This window comes from Protomyctophum parallelum (assembly GCF_964188405.1).
Source record: "Protomyctophum parallelum genome assembly, chromosome: 8".
Lineage (NCBI taxonomy): Eukaryota > Metazoa > Chordata > Actinopteri > Myctophiformes > Myctophidae > Protomyctophum > Protomyctophum parallelum.
Genome location: NC_139703.1, coordinates 31,701,140 through 31,724,842, shown reverse-complemented (window position 1 = coordinate 31,724,842; position 23,703 = coordinate 31,701,140). Strand labels below are relative to the sequence as shown.

At 45.0% G+C, this 23,703-nt stretch overlaps 1 protein-coding gene across 1 annotated transcript in view; it reads right to left on the bottom strand.

Annotated features, from left to right (window-relative positions):
* Window positions 1-23,703, bottom strand: part of ephb2b (eph receptor B2b) — a 192,350-nt gene that overhangs the window by 43,671 nt on the left and 124,976 nt on the right. The window contains exons 4-5 of the mRNA XM_083771730.1: window positions 14,020-14,175; window positions 9,861-10,196 (exon numbers count right to left, since the gene is read on the bottom strand). Of these exons, the coding sequence (XP_083627856.1) occupies window positions 9,861-10,196; window positions 14,020-14,175 (492 nt within the window). The remainder of the gene's footprint in view (window positions 1-9,860; window positions 10,197-14,019; window positions 14,176-23,703) is intronic.

Below are 23,703 nucleotides of genomic sequence, written 5' to 3'. Positions count from 1 at the left end.
CTATACGGACTGGTTGTTAGAGAGGGTTCCTCTGGTGGTCCAGCCTGGGACAGGCCTACGGACTGGTTGTTAGAGAGGGTTTCTCTGGTGGTCCAGCCTGGGACAGGCCTACGGACTGGTTGTTAGAGGGTTTCTCTGGTGGTCCAGCCTGGGACAGGCCTATACGGACTGGTTGTTAGAGAGGGTTTCTCTGGTGGTCCAGCCTGGGACAGGCCTACGGACTGGTTGTTAGAGAGGGTTTCTCTGGTGGTCCAGCCTGGGACATGCCTATACGGACTGGTTGTTAGAGAGGGTTTCTCTGGTGGTCCAGCCTGGGACATGCCTATACGGACTGGTTGTTAGAGAGGGTTTCTCTGGTGGTCCAGCCTGGGACAGGCCTACGGACTGGTTGTTAGAGAGGGTTTCTCTGGTGCTCCAGCCTGGGACATGCCTATACGGACTGGTTGTTAGAGAGGGTTTCTCTGGTGGTCCAGCCTGGGACAGGCCTACGGACTGGTTGTTAGAGAGGGTTTCTCTGGTGGTCCAGCCTGGGACAGGCCTACGGACTGGTTGTTAGAGAGGGTTTCTCTGGTGGTCCAGCCTGGGACATGCCTATACGGACTGGTTGTTAGAGAGGGTTTCTCTGGTGATCCAGCCTGGGACATGCCTATACGGACTGGTTGTTAAGAGAGGGTTTCTCTGGTGGTCCAGCCTGGGACATGCCTATACGGACTGGTTGTTAGAGAGGGTTTCTCTGGTGGTCCAGCCTGGGACAGGCCTACGGACTGGTTGTTAGAGAGGGTTTCTCTGGTGGTCCAGCCTGGGACATGCCTATACGGACTGGTTGTTAGAGAGGGTTCCTCTGGTGGTCCAGCCTGGGACAGGCCTACGGACTGGTTGTTAGAGAGGGTTCCTCTGGTGGTCCAGCCTGGGACAGGCCAACGGACTGGTTGTTAGAGAGGGTTTCTCTGGTGGTCCAGCCTGGGACAGGCCTATACGGACTGGTTGTTAGAGAGGGTTTCTCTGGTGGTCCAGCCTGGGACAGGCCTACGGACTGGTTGTTAGAGAGGGTTCCTCTGGTGGTCCAGCCTGGGACATGCCTATACGGACTGGTTGTTAGAGAGGGTTTCTCTGGTGGTCCAGCCTGGGACATGCCTATACGGACTGGTTGTTAGAGCGGGATTCGACAACTTGGGATGCCCAGAAACAAGGCTGGACGCTGGAGTGCTAGCAGAGTGTTGTGCTGCTATATGATTGTCAGCCGCCATGCGGAGACACTGCTGCTGGTGCCCCACGGAGGCCTGGGTGACATGACATGCTTGTTGTATCATGATTCATGAGGACTTGACTTTGTGGATGTAACCTTGCTGCACTGTAATATTTGTGGCCTTGTATCCATTTTCTTTTGTGTGGATATAAATTAATTGTGTGCATGTGTGTGTGCGTGCATGCGTGCGTGCGTGCATCTTTCCACAAACCTTACTGTCTACTATGTGTCTCAGTCAAAGTGGACGGAATTTATGTATGCCATATCAGTGCAAAATAACACACTGCCAGTCGGCAGTCAGAAAAACTCTGCTTAAACTTCATGGTGGGAATGGGGTTTATTCAGCAACCATTCTAACCTCAAATGACAATAACTGTAGGCCAACTTAGGGGGGCTACCAGAGAATGCCCACGAGGAGATGTAGTGGTTAGGACCTCTGCCTCTGGAACCACATGCACTCCAATCCCACAAGAACCTCCCCCCTGTGCCCCCCAAGAGCCCCTCCCACACCTCCACCCCCTACTCTAGTCTCGCTCTCAGTGGCCCTAACGGCTCAATAAAGACAACAAAGCCAATGAGTGGCTGGCCTTTAAAATATAAATATATATATATATATATATAGAATTTAAAAGCAATGACTGATTAACCCTCATTAATCATTGGAGGGAGGGGAAAGGGGATGGCGAGGAAAGATAATGGCTGGCTTTGTGTCTTCATCCATTGTCCTCTCAACCCTGTGTATCTGCACGCTCTCAGCTCCCTGAAGAGAAGGCCTTGAGCACCAAAGCCTCAATAAAGCACAGTGTTTTTGCTCAATAAGGCCTTGTTAAGGCTGCTCCACTTCTACCCACCAGATAAATCACAGGCAACAATACAACTCTGGTATGGGATTAGTACTTTATTTATTTTCTTTAAGAATTTAGGGCACCATATAATACCCATTTTCTTTTTCTTAAACTACTTGACTCTAATTATTTATTCTCCTTGCCACATCATTGCAAATTGTATACTTCTCTGTCTGTATCATTGTTGTGGTTATTGGATGACAGTTCTGTGTCTGTTTTGTGTCATATAATGTACATGTTTGTTATTTAGTCATTGTATTATATTCTGATGCTTTCTTTTTACTGCGGTCTATCCATCTCTGTATACTGGACGTTTACATGCAGTATTACCATAGGGATCAGTGGAAAGAGTCTCCAAGGAAATTAGTTGGTACTTCAATGTCTTTCTCAAGGATGCTTATGCTTAATTTATCGTACGATGGAGTCACATGACGGAAATAGCCAATCTACAAGCTGTGTGTAGATAATGCACCACATTATGAGCTTGCAGATTGGTTATATTCCGAGTTACAACACCAAACAACAAAGTATACATCAGGCTTTAAGACATGGATACATCAGCTATTCTAAATTCAAAATCTATATAATTTATACAAACACAGTATAGGATACCACGTCTCAATTGTCCGGGCAAATCTAACAAATTCGAATCCAGACAAATAATAATAATCATAATCATCATCATAAATATATACTATTGATATGCCGGTGGCATAGTAATTCAAAAGCAGCTAAAAGGAACTGCACTAGTAATCTAATATCATTGACTAATATGAACCTGTAATATTGAGTATAATGTTACTGGTTAATTACTACTTTGCACTTGAACATCCCTCAGTTGGTGGCATGTCTGCTCTCTGCTCTCTCTGTCTCTCTCTCTCTCTCTCTCGCCTGTCAGACTCGTTCAAGTCACCCTAACACCTCTCACACGGACACCCTATGGCGCCTCCGCTCAGCCCCCTGACCAAATGTGTCACTCTTTCTGTCTGTTGTCTCACTCCTTTGCCCTCCTTTAATTCCCTTGTCACTGATTCTCCCTCTCCATCTCTCCAAGTCCAACACACCCACACACCCACACACACACACACACACACACACACACACACACACACACACACACACACACACACACACACACACACACACACACACACACACACACACACACACACACACACACACACACACACACACACACACACACACACACACAAACTGCCTGCTAAATAGGCACAGAAATAGGAGCACATTTAGAGAGCAGAGCAAAGCCACAGATTAGAAGAAGATGGCTTTATGTTGGCTGCTTATTGTATTTCCAAAAAAACCCTTCAGAGGCACATTTCAAGGCCACAACATTCCTCATGAAAAGTTTTGAAACGTCAGTTAGAACCTTATAGACGACATTGAGTTCCAGTCTGCTTTCTGCGCCCGTACAGTATGTAATCAATCAGCATGTCCCCTTTGTCAAAGAGTGACACCTACACAGAGTGTGAGGATAAGCCTCGTGTGTAATAGAGTGTGGTGGTTGCTTGATTGGGTATGAAGAAGGACGAACCTTCGCCCACATCGTGCACATCCACCTAGCACCCCACCTTCTACTATCTGTAGAAGCCCATCCACCTAGCACCCCCACCTTCTACTATCTGCCAACAAGTGCCCGGCCTATTCCCATGAGAGGAACACTTTCACGACAGTCACGTCCAATTTACATACTGAATTACATTTATTTGTTGCTTTCATGGATTACTCTAACCACCCCCACATGACCCCACACACCCAACCCATCATCATCCCTTGCACGCACGCACGCACATGCACATGTATACAGTACATGCAGAATTTGTTAAAGACGCAAGTGCTCTCTTTCACCTCTTCCTGGTCTCCATCTCTTGCTCGCATCCCCAACATGAGAGGGAGGAGCACGTAGGGTGCCTGGCGTAATTAGGGGTGACATGATGTTTACGTAACCTCCAATCCTCACGAGCAAGCCGCAATTATGGCCTCCTGGTCCCCGTGACCCCAACTCCAGCTTCGTGGGGCCTTGCGGCACTTGCAGAACTGCAGCTCACTCTGTCCCGGGTCTGTGTGCGGTGGTGCGGGTGTTGGGGTGAAGTGGTGGGGTGATGCTGGGTAGGGGGGGGGGGGGGGGGGGGGCGAGTGGGGGAGGGGGGTCTGGGGTTGGTGGTGGCAGCAGGAGCCAGAGTTCAGTCGTTTTCACAGCTCCCTCTGATGGGACCCCTCGGTGCCTAATCTGAAGTGACGGGCACTTCAGTGGGAGCGGGCGCAGAGCCCCCCAATTTCCGCCAGAACTTCTGCGGCGGGAGGGTGAATGGGGAGGAGGAGAAGGCATGGAGAGAGAGAGCAGGCCGAGGGGTGACAGACTTATTGTGGCCTATAGTGAGAAAAGAGTGTAGCTGGGGAGGCCTCATTACAACGCTTTACTGCTCTCAGAGGCCCTCATTAACCCACCACACCGGTGACTCAAATCACAACAGACAATAAAAAAGGGGTCGGCTCTCTGAATGAGCGAGGGCCTCCCGTTTTAGTGTGACTTAGAGCGTTTCTGCATTGTTAACCGAGCGCTATACGGCGCTTTTTTACACAAACAGGTCTTCGTAAAATGTCCCAACAAGTGTGCAACAAAGGGTAGCATTTCACAGTTTCCTTCTCCGTTGAAAGTATGTCCGTCCAACTCGAACACGCTTCACTTGTCCACCCCTTCCCTTCTTATCTCTGAACTGGGGGAGCAACAGTTAAATAAACAAATCGGTTTAATAGTATAAAATGTTTCAGATTAAAGTAAAATAGATAGATAATAGATTTTCCCAAAATAGTGAAACTAACCAATCAACAACCTTGTGGTGCACACCACTGTGGTACGAGCAAGTATAAAAGTGACTAATCAATTTATTACAAATTACAAAAAAATCTATACAGTATGACTATTTTCCATGTTGATGTGTGTGTGTGTGTGTGTATATAAACACAGTATTATATAACACTTCTACAATCTTGAATAATTGCTAAGAAGATAATCGACAGACGCAGCCATAATATGAGCAAGACAGCGAGCAATGAGAGCAGGAGTGTACATACAACCCAACTAGACCAACAACACAAATCAATATGTCCGCTTCAATAAAGAACACGGTAACACAGTTCCCTTTGGGGAGGGAGCTCACTCACAGAAGGCTTGCTGCCGCTACAGGAGGGACTACTGGTGATGAGGGGTGACAACCACTGACGCATGCTATACCACTGGGACACAAAGCCAGGCCGGAGCCCAAAGCCAGCACACACCCTGCCCCGTTACTAACCCCTCCTATATATACCCCCCTCAGTCATCAGTGCTTGGCGGGAGAGCACAGCTTGGCACGCCAAATGATGCATTTCATAGAGACAATTAAAGAGCAAATCGATGCCGCGGCCTACGCTGAAATAATTAAGAGTCGCGGTCAACTTCCACCGCAATCACACTAGTGGAAAACGCTTCCATCGTTGCGGGGGGGGGGGGGGGGGGGGGGAGAGAGAGAGAGAGAGAGAGAGAGAGAGACAGAGAGAGAGAGAGATTGGGAGGGAGGGATGGAACATTTGTGGAACATTTTCTGGAAGATCCTAAAGATTAAAACTCTGGGCCAATCACCGAAAGCGTCTGTTTTTCATTACAAGTCATATTATACTGGAAGAGATACTGGACCCCGGCTAATCTTTGAATTAGCCTTTGAGTGTTCATAGCAAGCTCATACACAGTATGGTGTATACATATATCACAATGAATTTGGGACGTATTTCCCGGGGCTTTATACAAGCTTAAATGTAACACTAGACCCAAGTCGGGTGGATGAGGACAGAGCATGGAGACAATTAGACTAGTTATCATCACTAAACAGTGGACGGAGGGAGAGGAGACACCAGGGAGGGAGTGCAAAACCCTCTCCACCTTTTAAAATAGTTCAACTAGCTGATCTACATCGAGACATTGTGAGCATGTAGATCGGCTGTTTTCTTACCATGACTGTTTTTTTCAATGATGAATGGATAAGTGTCTTCATAATTATATGAAGACACGTATCCATTCGTCATTGAACAAAAATGCAGAGCGTTCCATAACGAATTAGCGGATTTACCGTCCATGTGGGTCAAACGCTAGTGTCAATGGCGCACTTGGTTTTAGTTTTTAGTTTACATCTGTTCTAGATGATGTGACAGCAACTCTCCATGCATTGTTGACACTGTACTCTTCCTGGTCTACGTCAAGGAAGCTCTGAGAAGGAAGGGAAGTGGTCACGTGACTGGGCTGCACCATGACACTTTCATGGACACGTTCATGGGAGCCAAACTCACACCGGAAGTGCAATGAATTAAAGTTCTCAAACTCAGCCCGGACCCGACCTCCCCCGATCGGTACCGACCAGACGTTATTGGGCCGAGCCGGGCCCAAACATTATGCTAATTAGTCGGTCGGGCCGGGCCAATTGATTTTATAAAATCAATCGGATTATTAGGTGAAGAAGCATAATGTTGTTGTCATGTTGCACCGAGTCTCGTTAACCCAGCTGGCTGCGATGAATAAAACCTAATTATTAATCAACGTCACCAAACGATCCATGGTGATATATAACTTAAACGCTACACGTAAAGCAACTTCACTTCAGAGGAAACTAAGGGAGGGAGCTACATGCTGCTATTCGTGTTTACTCACCAGTCACCACCACCACTGTATGGAATCCATTAGAATGATTGGAAAAGGAAGTTATGGAACATTAATAGCCTATTCTAACGTGAGTTACATACATCCATTATTGCGATAATTCCGTTGATCTCCGTTCTCACTTTCACACTGAAACACCGCGCCGCCATTTAGTGCTGGGTTATTTTTTCTCTCTTTTTTTTCTGTCGGGCTTTTGTCGGGCTTCGGGCTTAACATTATGGTAATGTTTAGGGTCGGGCCGAGCCTCGGGCCGACCCAGTTAGGGTAGGGTCGGGCCGGGCCATAATTTTTGGGCCCATTGAGAACTGTACAATGAATACATGGCAGTGAATGGAGCCGGCTGGACCAGCTCATAACAAACATTATTTATGAACAATTGAGACCTTTTGTAAAATCACTTCTGGAAAATGACAGAAGACATATCACAGGTTGTTTTCTAATCACTTACTTTTCGATGTGCACAGAGTGCACAGTATATCATTTTATCTGAGGATAAAGCAGCAGGTATCGTTTCTGGCTCCGAAGTATCGCAAGATTTGGCTGCCAGACAGGAAACGGTGGGAAGTCTCGCGATACTTGGTGTGTTCAGAAAGGTACTTTGTGCTCTTTAGATACCATGGGCTGTATTTTGCGTGTCTTAAGTACCAGGTCTTATTACCTAACTTGAGTAAACTAAAGACCTGGAGGTGTGATCAATGCTCTTGGGCCACTCAGAATAGCCAAAGAGCATTGATCACGCCTCCAGGTCTTTAGTTTACTCAAGTTAGGTAATAAAATAAGACCTGGTACTTAAGACACGCAAAACACAGCCCCATACCTCTATAACAATTACACAGTGTACACATCGAATAACAACACAGCAGAAAATAATGTGTTACATTTCTTCTGTTATTTTACAGAAGTGATTACTTTACAAAAGGTCTCAATTGTCCATAAATAATGTTTGTTCATGAGCTGGTCACTGAGCTCTCATTGACTCCAGTGCATTCTGCCAAACTTCCGGGTAGTTTGGCTCCCCTGAAAGTGTCCATGAAAGTGTCATGGCGCAGCCCAGTCAGTCACGTGACCCTCAATTATCATTGGAGTGTAAATTCTACCTTCAATTCGAGCGTGGGTTTTGGCGTACGGTCACGTCGGCACGGCATTTAACAAGTGATCGTATGAACAGCTGATCCTCGCGTAATTTCGGTCTTAGCGTTGATAAAATATGGGATGTCTGAAATCAATCTGGCACGCCCTATAAAATCAAGCCTCGACACCTTCGTTTTAGCGAAATGGATAACTGGCATACGACCAAACAAAGTATGGAAAGCCCCCCCACACACACACACACACAAACAGACGCACGCACACACAACTTGCGAGCCCAACTGTGTGTTGTATATTAAATATATAAAGATTATAGAAGATATTAGTGAACGAACACCTGAACCATGAATGAGATAATAATGTATAAATAGCTGTACGCCTACGTGTTGTCTGTTTCCCTAAACACCATCACATCACATCCCATCGGCATGATTGGATAAGTTTGGACGCGCACAGCCCTGGCACAGCGCCGAGCCGCACACGCACGCTGCTGTTTTGCAAAGAATTAAATAAAGCCGGAGTGCATCTCCTCCGCTGTCACTGTGTCCTCTGTTACTGTGGTCCGTGACAGCACGTTTATGAGTCATGATAGATAGATAGCCAGTGGTGGCTGTCAATTATATGAACGTTGATGGAGTGACTGATTATTATATGAGTAAACTGGTGTGTGGTGGGCTGGTTGAGTAGCCTACCTATATCTTCCAATGCGGCCTCGAGATCGGCACAGTTGAGATTCAAGGCTTTGAGCGATCGCATCAGGTTTATCCTTAAACGAGGAGGTTGTACAGTGACATAACTCCACACAGGCCTACTGTACTGTTACTGTAGGCTACAGTAGGAGACTTCACTCTACATACACCTCCAGCAGTCTCCAATGTCTCTCTGTAATGAAAATATTCCGCGCCGTGGAATTTGGGCTCATCATGGCTCATGCAAAGCACTGTTTAAATGGCTTATGGCTTAAGCAAGTTATGCATCTAACCAACTTGAAACATTGTTTTCATTGCTTGTATATATATCCTATACCAATTTCATAAGACATGCCTTTACAAAATATATCTTTTACACATTATTTATTCGTTTTATTACAGCTAAACATTTTACAAATGTTTAGATGCCTGTGACAACCTGTCAGCTGGTCAGTCAATTCTGCTCCGCTTGTCTATACGCCTACGACAGCCTACGACAGCTCCCGTCCTGACGTGATATTTGGCATGGCGTACGCCAAGGTTCAAAGTCACACTGAAATGATAAATGCCGAAACGCTCATCTTTGGGCGTACGCTGTGTTGATAAATGAGTTCCATAGTGTTTGTGAGGTTAGGGTTAGGGTTAGGCATAGTTTTATTGAAGTTAAATGCTAGGGTTAGGAGCAATCAACCTGAGAAAAAGTGAGTCCCCAAAGTGCTCCCATGCCCCATGTGCATACATCGCCATGTTGGAGAGAAGAGATTTGGAAGAGCTTTGATTTGTGCCTTGATTATAACTTTGGGCCTTGATTATCACAATGGTGTCTTTATATGTCTTAAGGAAAAACACAGAACACTGCTGTTAATACATTTAACTAAAACAAGGAGAAGAGAGTACTCCTATTTTAATTCCCTACACCAGTTGCCTGTCTATTTTAGTATTAATATTAAGATAGATTTCACTGTTTGAAGTTACGTCATGGCCAGGCCCCTAATTATGTTTCTTGAATTATGAACCCCTTATCAGCCTGTGCGCAGCTTGAGGATATAAATTGTCTTCTTTCCTTTCTTCCTATGTAATCAACAGGCCTTTCTATTATATGATTATCTTAATGGATTATTTCTCACTGTAATCTACATTTCATGTCATTTTGAAACAGGGTGGGGAAACAGGCTGAGCCACGCACACACACGCACACGCACGCACACACACACACACACACACACACACACACACACACAGACACGAGGAGCCGTGTATAGCCAGCTGTGTCTACTTACCGGCCTGGTTGGTGGTGATGTTGACGGAGGAGTACTGCGGCGAGTAGGGGCTCTGGTCGGACACTCCGTTGACGGCCTGCACCTCAAAGGTGTACTGCGTGTGCGCCAGCAGGTCGCTGATGTAGACGCGCGGCTCCGTCAGGCCCAGCTGCCGGGGCACAAACTGCACGTTGTCGCCGCAGCGCGTGCAGCCGCCGCGGCCCCCCACGCAGCTCTTGCAGATGATGTTGAAGACCACGTCCTCGCGGCCGCCCGAGTCCCGCGGAGGCATCCACTCCAGCATCAGGGAGGTCTCGTTCACGCTGGAGATGACGTTCTGCGGGGCGGACGGCACCGCTGTGTGGAAGAACGAGACCAAACCAAACCGGGGTTAGGGTTACAGGCAGTGGTGGGGAAAGTGCTCTAATGTTTTACTTCTAAATTCTTCTAAATCCTCCAAATATTTTCACGATTTTTAAAAAATAGCAGACCTACAAGCTGCTATGAGCTTGTAGATCTTCTATTTTTCAATAGCTAAATTACAACATAATGTTTAAAACACCAAAAGGGGTTCCCGACCAAAATGGGTTAAGTAAAAGAATCAATGCAGCAATATAGAAATACTCTGTTACAAGTAAAGGTCTGGAATTCAAAATGTACTTGAGTAAACATATAAAAGTAGTGGCATCAAAATGTACTTAAAGCACCTAAAGTAAAAGTACGCATTATGCAGAATGTCCCATTTCAAGTTTGAAATTGTATACAATTTGTAAATAGCAGATCTTACAAGCTCACAATGCGTCACAACGTAACTAGTAGTAACTCAAGTTTTCAAATAAATGCAGTGGAGTAAAAGTACAAGATTTGGATCTGAGATGTGGTGGAGTAGAAGTAAAAGTATTGGAAATTGGAAATACTCAAGTAAAGTACATAATATTATACGTAATAATTGTATTCAAGTACAGTACAGTACAGTAAGTACAGTACAGTACAGTACAGAAACCAGGGTGGGGGAAAGGCACATCGGAGTGTTGTGCCTGCATCCTAATGTTGAGGCCTCTTTGATGGTTTAACCACTAAACCCTATATCAGGGGTCCTCAACTAGAAATGATGAAGGTCCACAAATATTTTTTTGAATAAGACCGAGGTCCGGTCCCATGCGCGGCGTCCATCGGAGAGCGGGGCTCTATGCCCGTTTAGTATGGTCAAGCTTATACAAATCAGATCCCCTTCCAACCAACCAATAATGGGGTGCAGAGTGCAGGCCCGGAGTGGAACTCCAAATCCAAATCACACTGCGCGCGCGCATAGCGCGCGCCAGAATTTTGGGGGCCTTTGCAGCAATTTCACATGAGAAATGTACCATCTGATGTTATTTATATTATTAACTTCCGCCAGTTGAATACCCCTGCCCTATATACTTAGTTCCCCCAGTGGTCGATACTTGGTACACTCCTTTTTCCCTCTACATCAAATCTCTTAACAGAAAATAGCTAATCTACAAGCTCACAACGTCGTGAACTCGTAGATCGGCTATATTCGGAGAATGTTCTCCATTTCACTGTACGTTAGGTTAGCCTATTATGACACGCCAATAAAGGCGCCGTCAGGGCTCATTATGGTTAAGAAACTTCCAAAATAAAATGTGCAAAAGTATATCAGTATAGCAACTCTCGATCAATTAAATGCTTGGTTGCTTGATCGATAGATACTGTACATGTCATGATCTGCCTGTGAGTGTGTTAGGGCATTAAGCAACTACTAGTCGATTTGCTAGTCGACTAGTAAATCCACTAGTCGACCTTGTTGGTACTAGTTGACTAGTTGTAGATTATAGATATAGTCACCAATGTACACAGTTTTTAAATGTACAAATATTTATTTCCAAAATAAAATAAATAAAATAAATTAAAGTTTTTTTTTGTTTTTACATAATAGGTAGTTAAACACTACTAGTCGGCTAGTAAACTAGGCAACTAGTCAACTAGTACAAATGACTAGAAGTGAATGCCCTAGAGTGTGTAAACAATTTAATGTGATATGTGACACTATGTTTCATGTGATATGTGACACTATGTTTCATGTGATATGTGACACTATGTTTCATGTGATATGTGACACTATGTTTCATGTGATATGTGACACTATGTTTCATGTGATATGTGACACTATGTTTCATGTGATATGTGACACTATGTTTCATGTGATATGTGACACTATGTTTCTTGCCCAAGTTCCATAAAAAAGGAAAGGTGCATGGTGAACTATACGTCTGTCAGTCCTTGAACAGACTCTGATGACTTCCAGGGCTCCACTCAGGGTAAAAAGAACTGCATGATGGCATTGTTCTAATTTTGTGACGAGGGGGCGAATGGGGGCTGGGTTGTGTGTCCTTGACATTGTGAAGGGCATAATTACCAGGCGCTACTGCAGAGCTGCTCAAATATCCCCGGCACTGGAGGGGAGAAAATCCACAAGCCCGCTAACATCACTACAGCCTCTTTGAGGTCTACGCCTGGTATGTTCCAAACCGGCGCGCTTATTCCCCAGGGGAGACCCATTTATGCAGACTCAATCTCCAATGCTGGTGTCCACTTTGACATGTGTGTTTTCTTTACGTCTATTCCTGACGGCTTTCTCATGGAACGTCCTATAGCGTTACGGCGGCGGGGAGAGACAGCGGGCTGGCTTCTCCCGCGGAGACGGCGAGACGAGGTGGAGAAATTCCAAAACGCCAGCGTTTTTGTGGCGCTTGATTGACAGTCCAAGCAAACAAACAATGAGGAGTGTTTATCTTTTACAGGCATGTGTGTCTAATTACGGAGCACGCCCCTCTCCGAGCCAAACGAGGTAAACAAGAGAAACCCGCCTCCCGCCCACCAACCGTCTACACAACCTGAATTGATCACTTCTGATTTAACGCTGTTAATTGGCCACCATTTACAAGACCTGGAAAGGAAGCCTGCATGGAGTGGCATCCTTTCTCTCTCCCTGTTTCACTCCCGTCTTGCTTTTTCTTCTACGCTACATCCGTCTTCCTCTGAAGCCCCGACATCAAAACATACCACCTCCTTGGCATGTTCTTCCTTGCGAGGGGTTAGGGTGGTGGGTCGGTGGGTGATGTCCCCCAACCCCACTCAGCTCCCTCCATTAGCTGGCGCTGGTGCACGGTTGGTTCTGATGGATCCCGTTTTCCTGCTTTAATCAGGCCGGGCCCCGCTGCGTCTTAATACGGGTGACGTGCCGGTGCTGCTTTCTCATTCACAACAGCTGCTCGACTCCCAGAGCCAGGCTTATGCAAATCTACCTCTTTGTTGGAGTCCCCCCCCCCCCTCCCTTTCTCCTCCTTATCCAACTCTCTCTCTCTCTCTCTCTCTCTCTCCCTTCTACGCTCTCTCTCCCTTTTCAACAGGCATACAGAGAGAGGGGGGAGATAGAGAGAGATGAGCGATCAGAAAGGAGTAAGGGGGAGAGAGAGAGAGAGAGAGAGTGGGGAAAAGCATTAGCGAAAGTGTTCAAATGGGCTGAGACCGTTCACTATCCCATGGCTGTATCTCTCCGTCCCTGTCCCTCCCTGCTCATTTCTGAACGTCTCTTCCCCCTTCTGTCCCTCCCGCCTGTCTCCCCTCTCCAAGTCTCTCTCTCTCTTTCTCAACCTCTCCGTCAACCCTCAAATTCAAATTCAAATTCAACCAGCTTCATTGGCATTACAAGAGACGGCTTCGTCTGAGCTTCATTCTCTGCATCTAACCCCTTCACAATGCCGGACTGCCCCGGCCCAGTAACCTACGGCCCAGCCGGGGAGCATGCGGGGGGGGGGGGGGTTGTGTGTAGTTGTGTCAACCCCGAGGACGGCCTCACTATGGGGCATGTCAGCGTTGTGTTGGTCTGGGAGATGGCTCCGACAGGGCCTCGCTGTTTGAGCCCCACACAGACCACTGCTGTCCTTTGATCTGCGTTGCTCCTTGGGTCGTGGGTGTAAAATGCATGCATGTCAAAGGGTGCGAGTCTGCGTGTCAAATCAAATTTGAGTTTGCGTGTTATGCATTTTTGGCAAGCGCATAATATGAGGATCAAGAATGTGTGTTTGTGTGTATCACATTTTTGAGCGTGTTCCATTTTCTTTGTGGTGGCGTGTGCGTGTGCGTGTGTGCGTGTGCGTGCGTTCCCTATACATACTTGTGCATGGCATCTGGAAGGGATCCGAGTCGGTGCGATAGTAACCGTTGCGGCAAACACAATTGGTGGCCCCTTCATTGGTGGTACGGCTGTTAATAGGACATTGCATACAGCGCTCGTCTCCTTGGGTCGGCTTGAAAAAGCCTGTTAGACAACCTGAAAAATAAAAACAGGAGACAGCACAATTTAGAACACATACAAATCACACATAAATCAACTTTTCTATGTCAACTTTAAAGGTATATTCAGTGATTTCACTTAATTCAAATATCACTTGTGCTGGCCATATAAGGAGTTCCTCCCTGTCCCCAGTTAACACCTGGGGGTCAAAAAACCTTAGGTTTCGTTTTTGACTCTCTATCCTGATTGGACGAAAGGCTGGGTCCCACAGCCAAAAACGAAACCTAAGGTTTTTTGAGTGAAATTACTGAATATACCTTTAAAATCTTAGTGTTTTGACAATTATTTTGGAGGCCCACTTGCAATATCCTCATGGTCCACCAGTGGGCCCCCAGCCCACATGTTGGCACAGACACAGTATGTGTTTCATTTATTTAACAACACTATTCTTCAAAAGAAACAGCGTCCTGCCATTTCCATATTCCATGTCTGAACATGTAATCCTTGTTTGGTTACTTGTCGCTACACAAGAAAAGACGTCCAAGTGACCAGAATGCAGAAACGCTCATAAACACCGACCACATGAGTCCAATGTATATAAATACACATCTCCACCAAGCCTTGCATGTGAGACAGCTCTGCAGGCAGACACAGGGCAACAACATACTAACACGCAGCATGTTTGCATTGAATTATTAACCACACTCAAGTGGCACTTTGAAGGGCTATGTTTTTAGTTAAGTGCTTTTTTCAAGAGTTGCGCTTTGAGAACCTGGCAGGAAAAGTAATTTTCATGATAGACATGATGACATACAAACAGCATTACTGGCTATGAATTTAAATGCATCTGTGTGTGTGTGCGTGCGACCGTGCGTGCGTGCGTGCGTGCGTTCAGTGTCAGTAAGTGAGAGTACATAAACAACCTTCGGAAATGTCTGTGAAATCCCCTCATCTTTTGAACTACATCATCATAACCCAGCCCAGTTTTCTCCCAGAAGAATCTCCCCCCAGAATGCAGATCAGCAGCTGCACCTTGTCAAGGAGGGCTGTTATTTTGTGTGTGGGGGTTTCAACTTGGGTCGAACCATAAAAAGGTGTTTTTCCTTGAGGTAATCACCCACCAGCTCCGTCTCTTCCCCCGAAAGGAAAGAAAGAACGATGGAAAGAAAGAAAAAAAGAAGGAAAGACATGGAGGTCTGAAGACGTATGTACTGCTTACTATAGGAAGTAGAACGTAACCCCCAAAAAATCCACACACAGGCTTTGATGCATTTTATTTTGTTCTCTTAGGAGCAGCATAAACAGAGAAAGCACAAACACAATCAATTTGTTCTTTTCTTACAGTATGTCTTCATCATATGTAACGATGCTTCTGGGGACATGGAAATTCCTGTTTTCATATTATTGTGTGCAAACTTTCACTCTAGCATTCCATACCTTAGTACTATTCACTCAGATGTTGCAGTGTAGTGTTGACAAGCAGTGCACACCAAATCGCTGTGCTGAAAATGTGGCAAACATTTTTGCAGAATGTTTGCCTATTTTTGTAATATGGTCACCTGTTACAACGCCCAGAATAGGGACACTAGTGTTACAGTGGTTAAACTACTATTGTAGCTTGTTTTAAAATGTCTAAAATGTAAACATGCTTTTCATAAAAGATGTGTAACTTAAACCCTCAGGATCAATCTCACAACCCATAGATTGTTCGGGGGGGGGACACTAGCCAATTATTCCACATCTAGACAGAATAGAAATAAAATAAAGTAAATAAATAAACAAACAGGCGTCATTAGTCTATCTACGGGGCTGCGTGGGCAATTACGGCTGGATTGCTGGCTGTGCCATATGGCAACATCTGCCGCTTGAGCTCCATTCAAAGGAGGTCAACTCACACGGCAGGATAAGTCTGTTTATTTTAGACACACATCCCAGGGCCCAGCGACACTGCACTGCAACTGGGATTACTGCCAGTGGTGGAGGAGAGAGTACTCACATCTCACGAGTAAAAGTATCAATACTGCAATGTAGAAATACTCCGTTACTAGTCTGGAATCGCGACACATTGTGTGAGCTATTTTCAAAAATTGCCGAAATGTGTATATAGCGTTGAAGTGGTTAATGTATGTTTTGTAATAATAATCAAAATCTACAAACAAAGTAACTAAAGTTTTCAAATAAATGTAGTGGAGTAAATGTAAAAGTATTCGATATTTGGAAAATACTCAAGTAAAGTACAATGAAGTACAAATACCTCTTAACCCATTTTGGGCGGGAACCCCTTTTGGTGTTAGCATTATGTTATGCTTTAGCTATTGAAAAATAGCAGATCTACAAGCTCATAGCTTTTAGATCTGCGATTACTGAGCTTGTAGGTCTGACTTTGACGACTGACTTTTTCAGAAAACTGTCTTCTTTGATCTCAGGTCAGAATGGGTACAGTACTTTCCACCACTGCAAGAGCCCAGCGACACTGCACTGCAACTGGGATTACTGCTCTTTTTCACAGTCCCACTGTGACTCTGTCTCGTGCTTTTCCTTGCCCGATTAATACTTGGCACCGAAAATGGCTGATCTATATACAATTGTTACATCACAACCCGTTTTGTGACTGTAGATCTACCTTTTTATGACGCGCGGCACGGCAACGGCCCACAACTAAGAATAAATCAAGCGTATCGGTAATAAAAACTGGAATCATCACCGACCGAAAGGTCATGCTCCGTGTCACAGATACGTATACAATGGGGACTAATGTTACTACTACACTATAACTACACCCACAAGCCATGAGGTGTACTATATTATAAAGATAGACAAACTCTTATATATACACACCATTATATTTAATTTTACATGTCAAGTTAAAGTAGTCCCACGGTCTGTCTGCTCATACAGTAGGTATTTCTAACCATTTACTTTGGCACGTAGTAGCATCTTAATGTATTCCATCTGACAATCTTGCTCAGTGCACAAAGATAATACAACAGCATCTGTGACAAGTCAACTCGGTTGCCAATACTCATATGAATAATTGAATAAGGCATATATTTTCTGTGATGATTTGTTTTATTACTGCTGTTGCACTGATCATAATAACACTTTCTCCCCTATTAATATAGAACAAATGGCCCTGTCTTACACGAGCTCTGCGTAAAATGAAAACATATTCAAAGCTATAGCATTACTGTCCAACTCTGTATCTGATTCAGATGCAGTTAATACCTGTTGAAACGGCTACCACTGTTTAAAACTAATCTAATATTATCTTGTTTTCCTTTCTTTTTTTGGCTCTGCTAGTAGTGGTACTAGATGGTCCGTCTGACCGGCATCAAAAACATTGTTCAAAAAAGTTCTAAAAGAAGATTCTCTGAATCTGTCTGGATAGCCATTCAATTTGCAGTATATCTTCAAGCTCCATAGGCCTACATGGAGGAAAAACTCTACTGATTTTGATGCATCCATAGCCTTTCACCCTTGGGCAAAATTATCACATGTGTTCTTTATAAGCACATGTTGTCGCTAATTACTTATGGCACTTTAAATGTGTTGATGATTACAATTATGCAATATAATCTAATCATTTAATGGCAATAATAATTTCAAATTGCCCATTTTCTTCTTTTTGACGTGGCTTTTTGTCATGGCTAGCCCTCTAAGCAAGGCAATGTGGGGCAATGCTGGTTCGATTTGCAGCAACACAGCCTCTGGCTTTGCTTTGCTGTTGCTTCCATGTACAACCAGCTTCAATTCAATCATGTTAAATTACGTATTTGCTTCATTTTCAAGTTAAGTGAATGATGATCTTCCATACATGATGACTGTAGGGAAGTTAGTATGTGGACTAAGTAAACAGATTTCAAAGGACAATTCATATCTCAAGCCGATTTCAATGCCATTTCAAGTTAATTTTACTTCAGTAATTGAGTCATGCAGTTTCTGGTTTTGTAGACTGTTGACACAACTAAATGAGCTGACATTATAGACACACTGCCTTGAAAACGACTTGTTTTTGAAGTAGGCTATGGCTCAATGTAAAAAGAAGAAGAAAAAACGTAAACCACAAAAACTACACTACAATACTTTATCTACGTAGACTGCCAGCATGAATGGGACAGTCATCGCAACACGTCAGGGGCAGGAAGTGGTATCCCAAAATAAAAACTTGGGAAATCTGATAGAGCTCTTTACAAAATATTACTTGTGACATGTTTTTCTTCTTACAATGATTGATGGGGAGGGGAGAGGGTGTTGGGTACCGAGCCTAAACATGAAGCTCGAACATTCAGGCTGCCAGTCACCGGAGTCCCTGAATGAAGCCAGGGCAACGTGTGTGTGTGTGTGTGTGTGTGTGTGTGTGTGTGTGTGTGTGTGTGTGTGTGTGTGTGTGTGTGTGTGTGTGTGTGTGTGTGTGTGTGTGTGTGTGTGTGTGTGTGTGTGTGTGTGTGTGTGTGTGTGTGTGTGTGTGCGTGCGTGCGTGCGTGCGTGCGTGCGTGCGTGCGTGCGTGCGTGCGTGCGTGCGTGCGTGCGTGCGTGCGTGCGTGCGTGCGTGCGTGGACAACAGACTGGACAACACACAGTGAGTTCCGTGGGACTGGAGGTCTGTGAGGAGCGACACCAAAGGAAACAGTCTAAAAGAGAGGTTTTGCTGCATAAAGAGAGACAGAGCTGTATACGAATAGAAAGACAGGGAAATAAAAGAGACAGAAGGGAGAGGGGAGGAGCTTATGGCGAAGTGGAAGGGCTGAATTTGGGGGAAGGTTTGGGCCAAAGAATACAGTGTGTGTTGCTGCCGGGCCTGTAACTATAACATGCTGTGCAAAGATGGACGTGACGCACAGCTTTGTAATACCGTTTTAACCACCATCTACAGAGACAATAAAGACAGGCCAGAAACGTACTTAACCCATTGCGACCTGAGGCAGAGCAGCTTTCTGACACATTTATGTTGCAATATCAGTGGTTCACAAAACCATTTCATGTGAAGGACCCCCAAAATTATATACGACCCCCATCTCAAATAGTTATTTCCAGGGACCCCCAATAAGCAAAGATTTGAGGTTTTTTTTTTTGCTTTAAAATATACAGACTTTTCCACTTTAAAAAAATAGCAGATCTACAAACTCATAGAAAGGCACAAAGTGACACGCTATGAGCTTGTACATCTGTTATTTTTGAATAGCCAAAGTATAAAATGATGCTTTTCAGCTAAACATATATGACACAGATGCTTTCCCGGTTTTAATGGATTCAACTGATTCTAATTAACCAACATGTTACCAGGGGTGGATACCAGAACTGTGTAAAACAATATGTATTATGCCAACTGTTATTGCCTACAATAACTATAACAACTACACAGGGTTTACCACGGCAACACTATTCAGATAGCGCCAGGTAAGCTGTCAATCAAAGGGAAGTACTTTAAATTAACTCTCATATATTTTCCAGTCTACTTCCTAAACTCCCTGGCTCTCTCTGGGTGGCAAACCCCAGCCATCTGGCACCTGAGTGGGCTAAAACAAACCATGAAAGGTATTTGGCTAAAACCATTTATTTCATCCAGGTCTGCTGGTAGGGTACAGTCAGTCGCATATGCCCAAGCAGGTCTTTTCTTCCTCTGCCACGGTCATTATTTTGGGGGTAAATGTTTGGGGAAATTCCACTCCCCCCCCCCCCCCCCCCCCTCCCGACAACACAGTCTGAAGGTTGAGAAGTGTGTGAGATGGAGAAGGAGAAGAGAGGAAGAGAGAGGAGCTGTGATTAATAAGCACATCTTAGCTTTGATTTTCAGATTGCTGCTGTCGAGCTGTATGATCATAGTACTGGCAACTGTCACTCAAAATGCAACATTTTCTTTTGGTAGATTTCTTCATACTTCAGGCAATCCTCCACAAAAAAAGGGTAAAACGTGCTCTGTGAATATTCACAGACAAGCTTGTCCATACTAAGAAAGTAGGCTCCCTGGCTCCCCGTCAAAAGTCATATAATTATTTATTATGAAGCACTGAATGTTTTAGTGCCAAAATAAAATTCTGATCTCGTGCCACAACTAAGATGAGAGAAATGTATGTTCAATTGTCCAAAAAAATAAAAATAAATAATTGAAAGGATTTCCAGTCAGGTGTGTTGGCCAAATAAATAGCCAAGAGGACAAAAGGAATGTCGCGCAGCGCACGCCAACACAATAAAAGGAATGTCCACAGAGGTTTGGCACAAAAAATACATTATCGCTCAATAAATATTGAAAAGTGAAACCAAAAGAAAAAGCGACATCCCTCAGTCTGATTTTGTGCCACAGAACGCGGAGAAGCAGCGCTCAGTTCACCAAATATGAGGCACAAAAAGGAATTATTGAATGCTGCTTGCATAAAGCATAAAGCTGCTAAAAATGCACCATTAATCTCATCTCACCATTTTATCAGAGAGAGTTTCCTCTCTCTGTTTTATGCTGGTTGTCTGTCTTTCTGTCAATCTTTCTGTTTGCTGCTTTTCTTTTGTATAGATATAGATATAATTTTTTATACAGTGTAATTTTATTCTCTTATCTCCTTTGGTTTTAAATTCTTATTCGTAATTGTATTCAAATATTCTTCTTCTTATAATAAATGTTATACGTCGTAATGCTATTTGTCTTGTGCTATACAAAATGCCTTGTTCCTCCTCCACCTGTACTTAAATGTCCTTAAATAAACGGTCTTTATTAATGCCATTAAACAAACAGACTGCCTTCTCTTCTTTTTTCTTCCCCAGACCTCCAGATCCAGAGAATTAATGACGGCACGACCAAATGGCCGCCATAAAGTGGTGCGGGGAAAAGAGAAAGCTGTGCAGAAACATTTTTTAATGGAATTTATAAACACTTCAGCCTTAATTTAGTGGCAGCCATGTCAAAGGGCTCCAGATCGCCTCGAAAAGTGGCTCCAATCCAGCCACATGGCGGGGAGGACAAATCCAGTAGTTAAATTAACACTCAGGATGTGGAGTGCACACGCACGCGCGCGCACACACACACACACACACACACACACACACACACACACACACACACACACACACACACACACACACACACACACACAGACACACAGACACACACACACACACACACACACACACACACACACACACACACACACACTTTTACATCCATGTTTATGACTTTTAATAACATATAGTGACATAAAAGATTTAATTAGTGGGGTGGAGCTCTGCTAGAGACGGGCTGAATAAAACTAGTATTGTGAGAGCCTGCCTTCCTGCCTGAGAGGAGAGGTGAATGACTGCCAAGGTGCTATTCTACACTTTTATACAGCAGGTAATTTGCTGGTTGTTTCAAAGAGTTTCCTGCATATTACGGCCATGGAGATTTATGGCACTTTGAAAGAGAGAGGACATGCAGCTACGGCCATCTGCATCCAGCATGGTGTGTGTGTGTGTGTGTGTGTGTGTGTGTGTGTGTGTGTGTGTGTGTGTGTGTGTTAGAGACAGAGAGAGAGGCAGGGTATTCTCAGTACACTCATGATGATGTGGCCAAACCGTGCTACTGGAAACACTGTGAACAGAGAGAGAGAGAGAGAGAGAGAGAGAGAGAGAGCGAGAGCGCTGCCACTGAATGGCATGCCCAGGCAGCCAGTGTAGGAGCCCCCAAAACAAAGACTGGGGTGTTTGACATTTCCATCATGGCTGCTTGGCCAGCACTCACTCCACTGTGCCTGGCTCAGACCATGCAAGGAATCAGCTGGCCGAGTCCAGTGGCTAATGTAGCCAAACACCGCCCACATGTTCCCTAACCTCCACACCTTCCAACAAACACACCCATCCAGTCACCCACCCACACCCATCCATCCAGTCACCCACCCACACCCATCCATCCAGTCACCCACCCACACCCATCCATCCAGTCACCCACCCACACCCATCCATCTATTGCATGGGTTTTCAACCGGTGTATTGCAGGTGGTCAGCAAAAAAGAAAAAGGAGAGAAAAAAAAGTAGGATACTTTTCTGTTTTTTAATTTAACTTATACATTTTTTTGCTACTTTGTTTCTTTGCACGTGAATAATAATATGAAAGAGAACTTGGCTCTCCTGTTTGGTTCAGGGACAAACAATACTTTTTGTAAATAATTGATGAATTCAAATGTGGCTTCTTGCCAAAACATATCCCTGCTCTTTACTGGTAATAAAATGCTTTGTACAGCTGGTGAATGTAGCCTGGTGTGATTAGTGTGATTAGTGAGTAATAAGGAAGGAAACAATATCTAATAATAATAAGTTAATGACACAAAGTGGTGGTCCCCAGGTTGCTCTTAGTCAGGATGGTGCCCTCCCTCAGAACTGCCTTTCAACCTCACATCCCTCCCTCAGAACTGCCTTTCAACCTCACATCCCTCCCCCAGAACTGCCTTTCAGCCTCACATCCCTCCCTCAGAACTGCCTTTCAACCTCACATCCCTCCCCCAGAACTGCCTTTCAACCTCACATCCCTCCCTCAGAACTGCCTTTCAGCCTCACATCCACCTCCCCCAGAACTGCCTTTCAGCCTCACATCCACCTCCCCCAGAACTGCCTTTCAACCTCACATCCCTCCCTCAGAACTGCCTTTCAGCCTCACATCCACCTCCCCCAGAACTGCCTTTCAGCCTCACATCCACCTCCCCCAGAACTGCCTTTCAGCCTCACATCCACCTCCCCCAGAACTGCCTTTCAGCCTCACATCCACCTCCCCCAGAACTGCCTTTCAACCTCACATCCACCTCCCCCAGAACTGCCTTTCAACCTCACATCCACCTCCCCCAGAACTGCCTTTCAACCTCACATCCACCTCCCCCAGAACTGCAGCATTGAATGAAAGCACCACTAAAGAAGACACAACGGAGGGACAGAGAGCCAGCTAGGTGTGCATGTGCGTGCGTGTGTATGTGCGTGCGTGTGTACATTTGTGCCCATGTAAACAGCATATGTGAGAGAAAACGAGTGCGTGTATGTGTGTGTGGGTGTGTGTGCGTGTGTGTGTGTGTGTGTGCGTGTGTGTGTGTGTGTGTGTGTGTGTGCGTTTACGTGTGTGTGTGTGTAAAAGAGAAAAGGCCCTGAGGGAGAAAGAATCCGAGGTGTGAGGCTTTGGTGAGCACAGCATAAAATAGTGCTGAAAGTGTTGAAAGCGGGCAGCGTCAGAGGGGCTCCCGTGTTTGTGTGGACGACCGGGCCATTCTCTGCATCCCATTGTTAACTTGTGACCGACTGGCCCTGACCACAGCGAGCGAGCCACAGTGGTCTGCACGGCACGGCCGCCCTGCACTGGATGTGGGATGAATGTGAGATCCATCTATGGCCATTAATGCTGATCAGATGGTATAGTCTATAGACAAACATGAAGCACTTTAGCCAGTGTACGACGCCGTATGACCACAAAATAGTGGTCAGGAGTTACACACACATCCAAGAAGATTCAATGGGTGCTCGAACAAAAGAGATCATCATTATGTGTATTTGCCCACTTTTCTGCCTTTATATACCTGTCTTATGCACTGCTATTCAGTATATGTGATGAAAGCCACATAG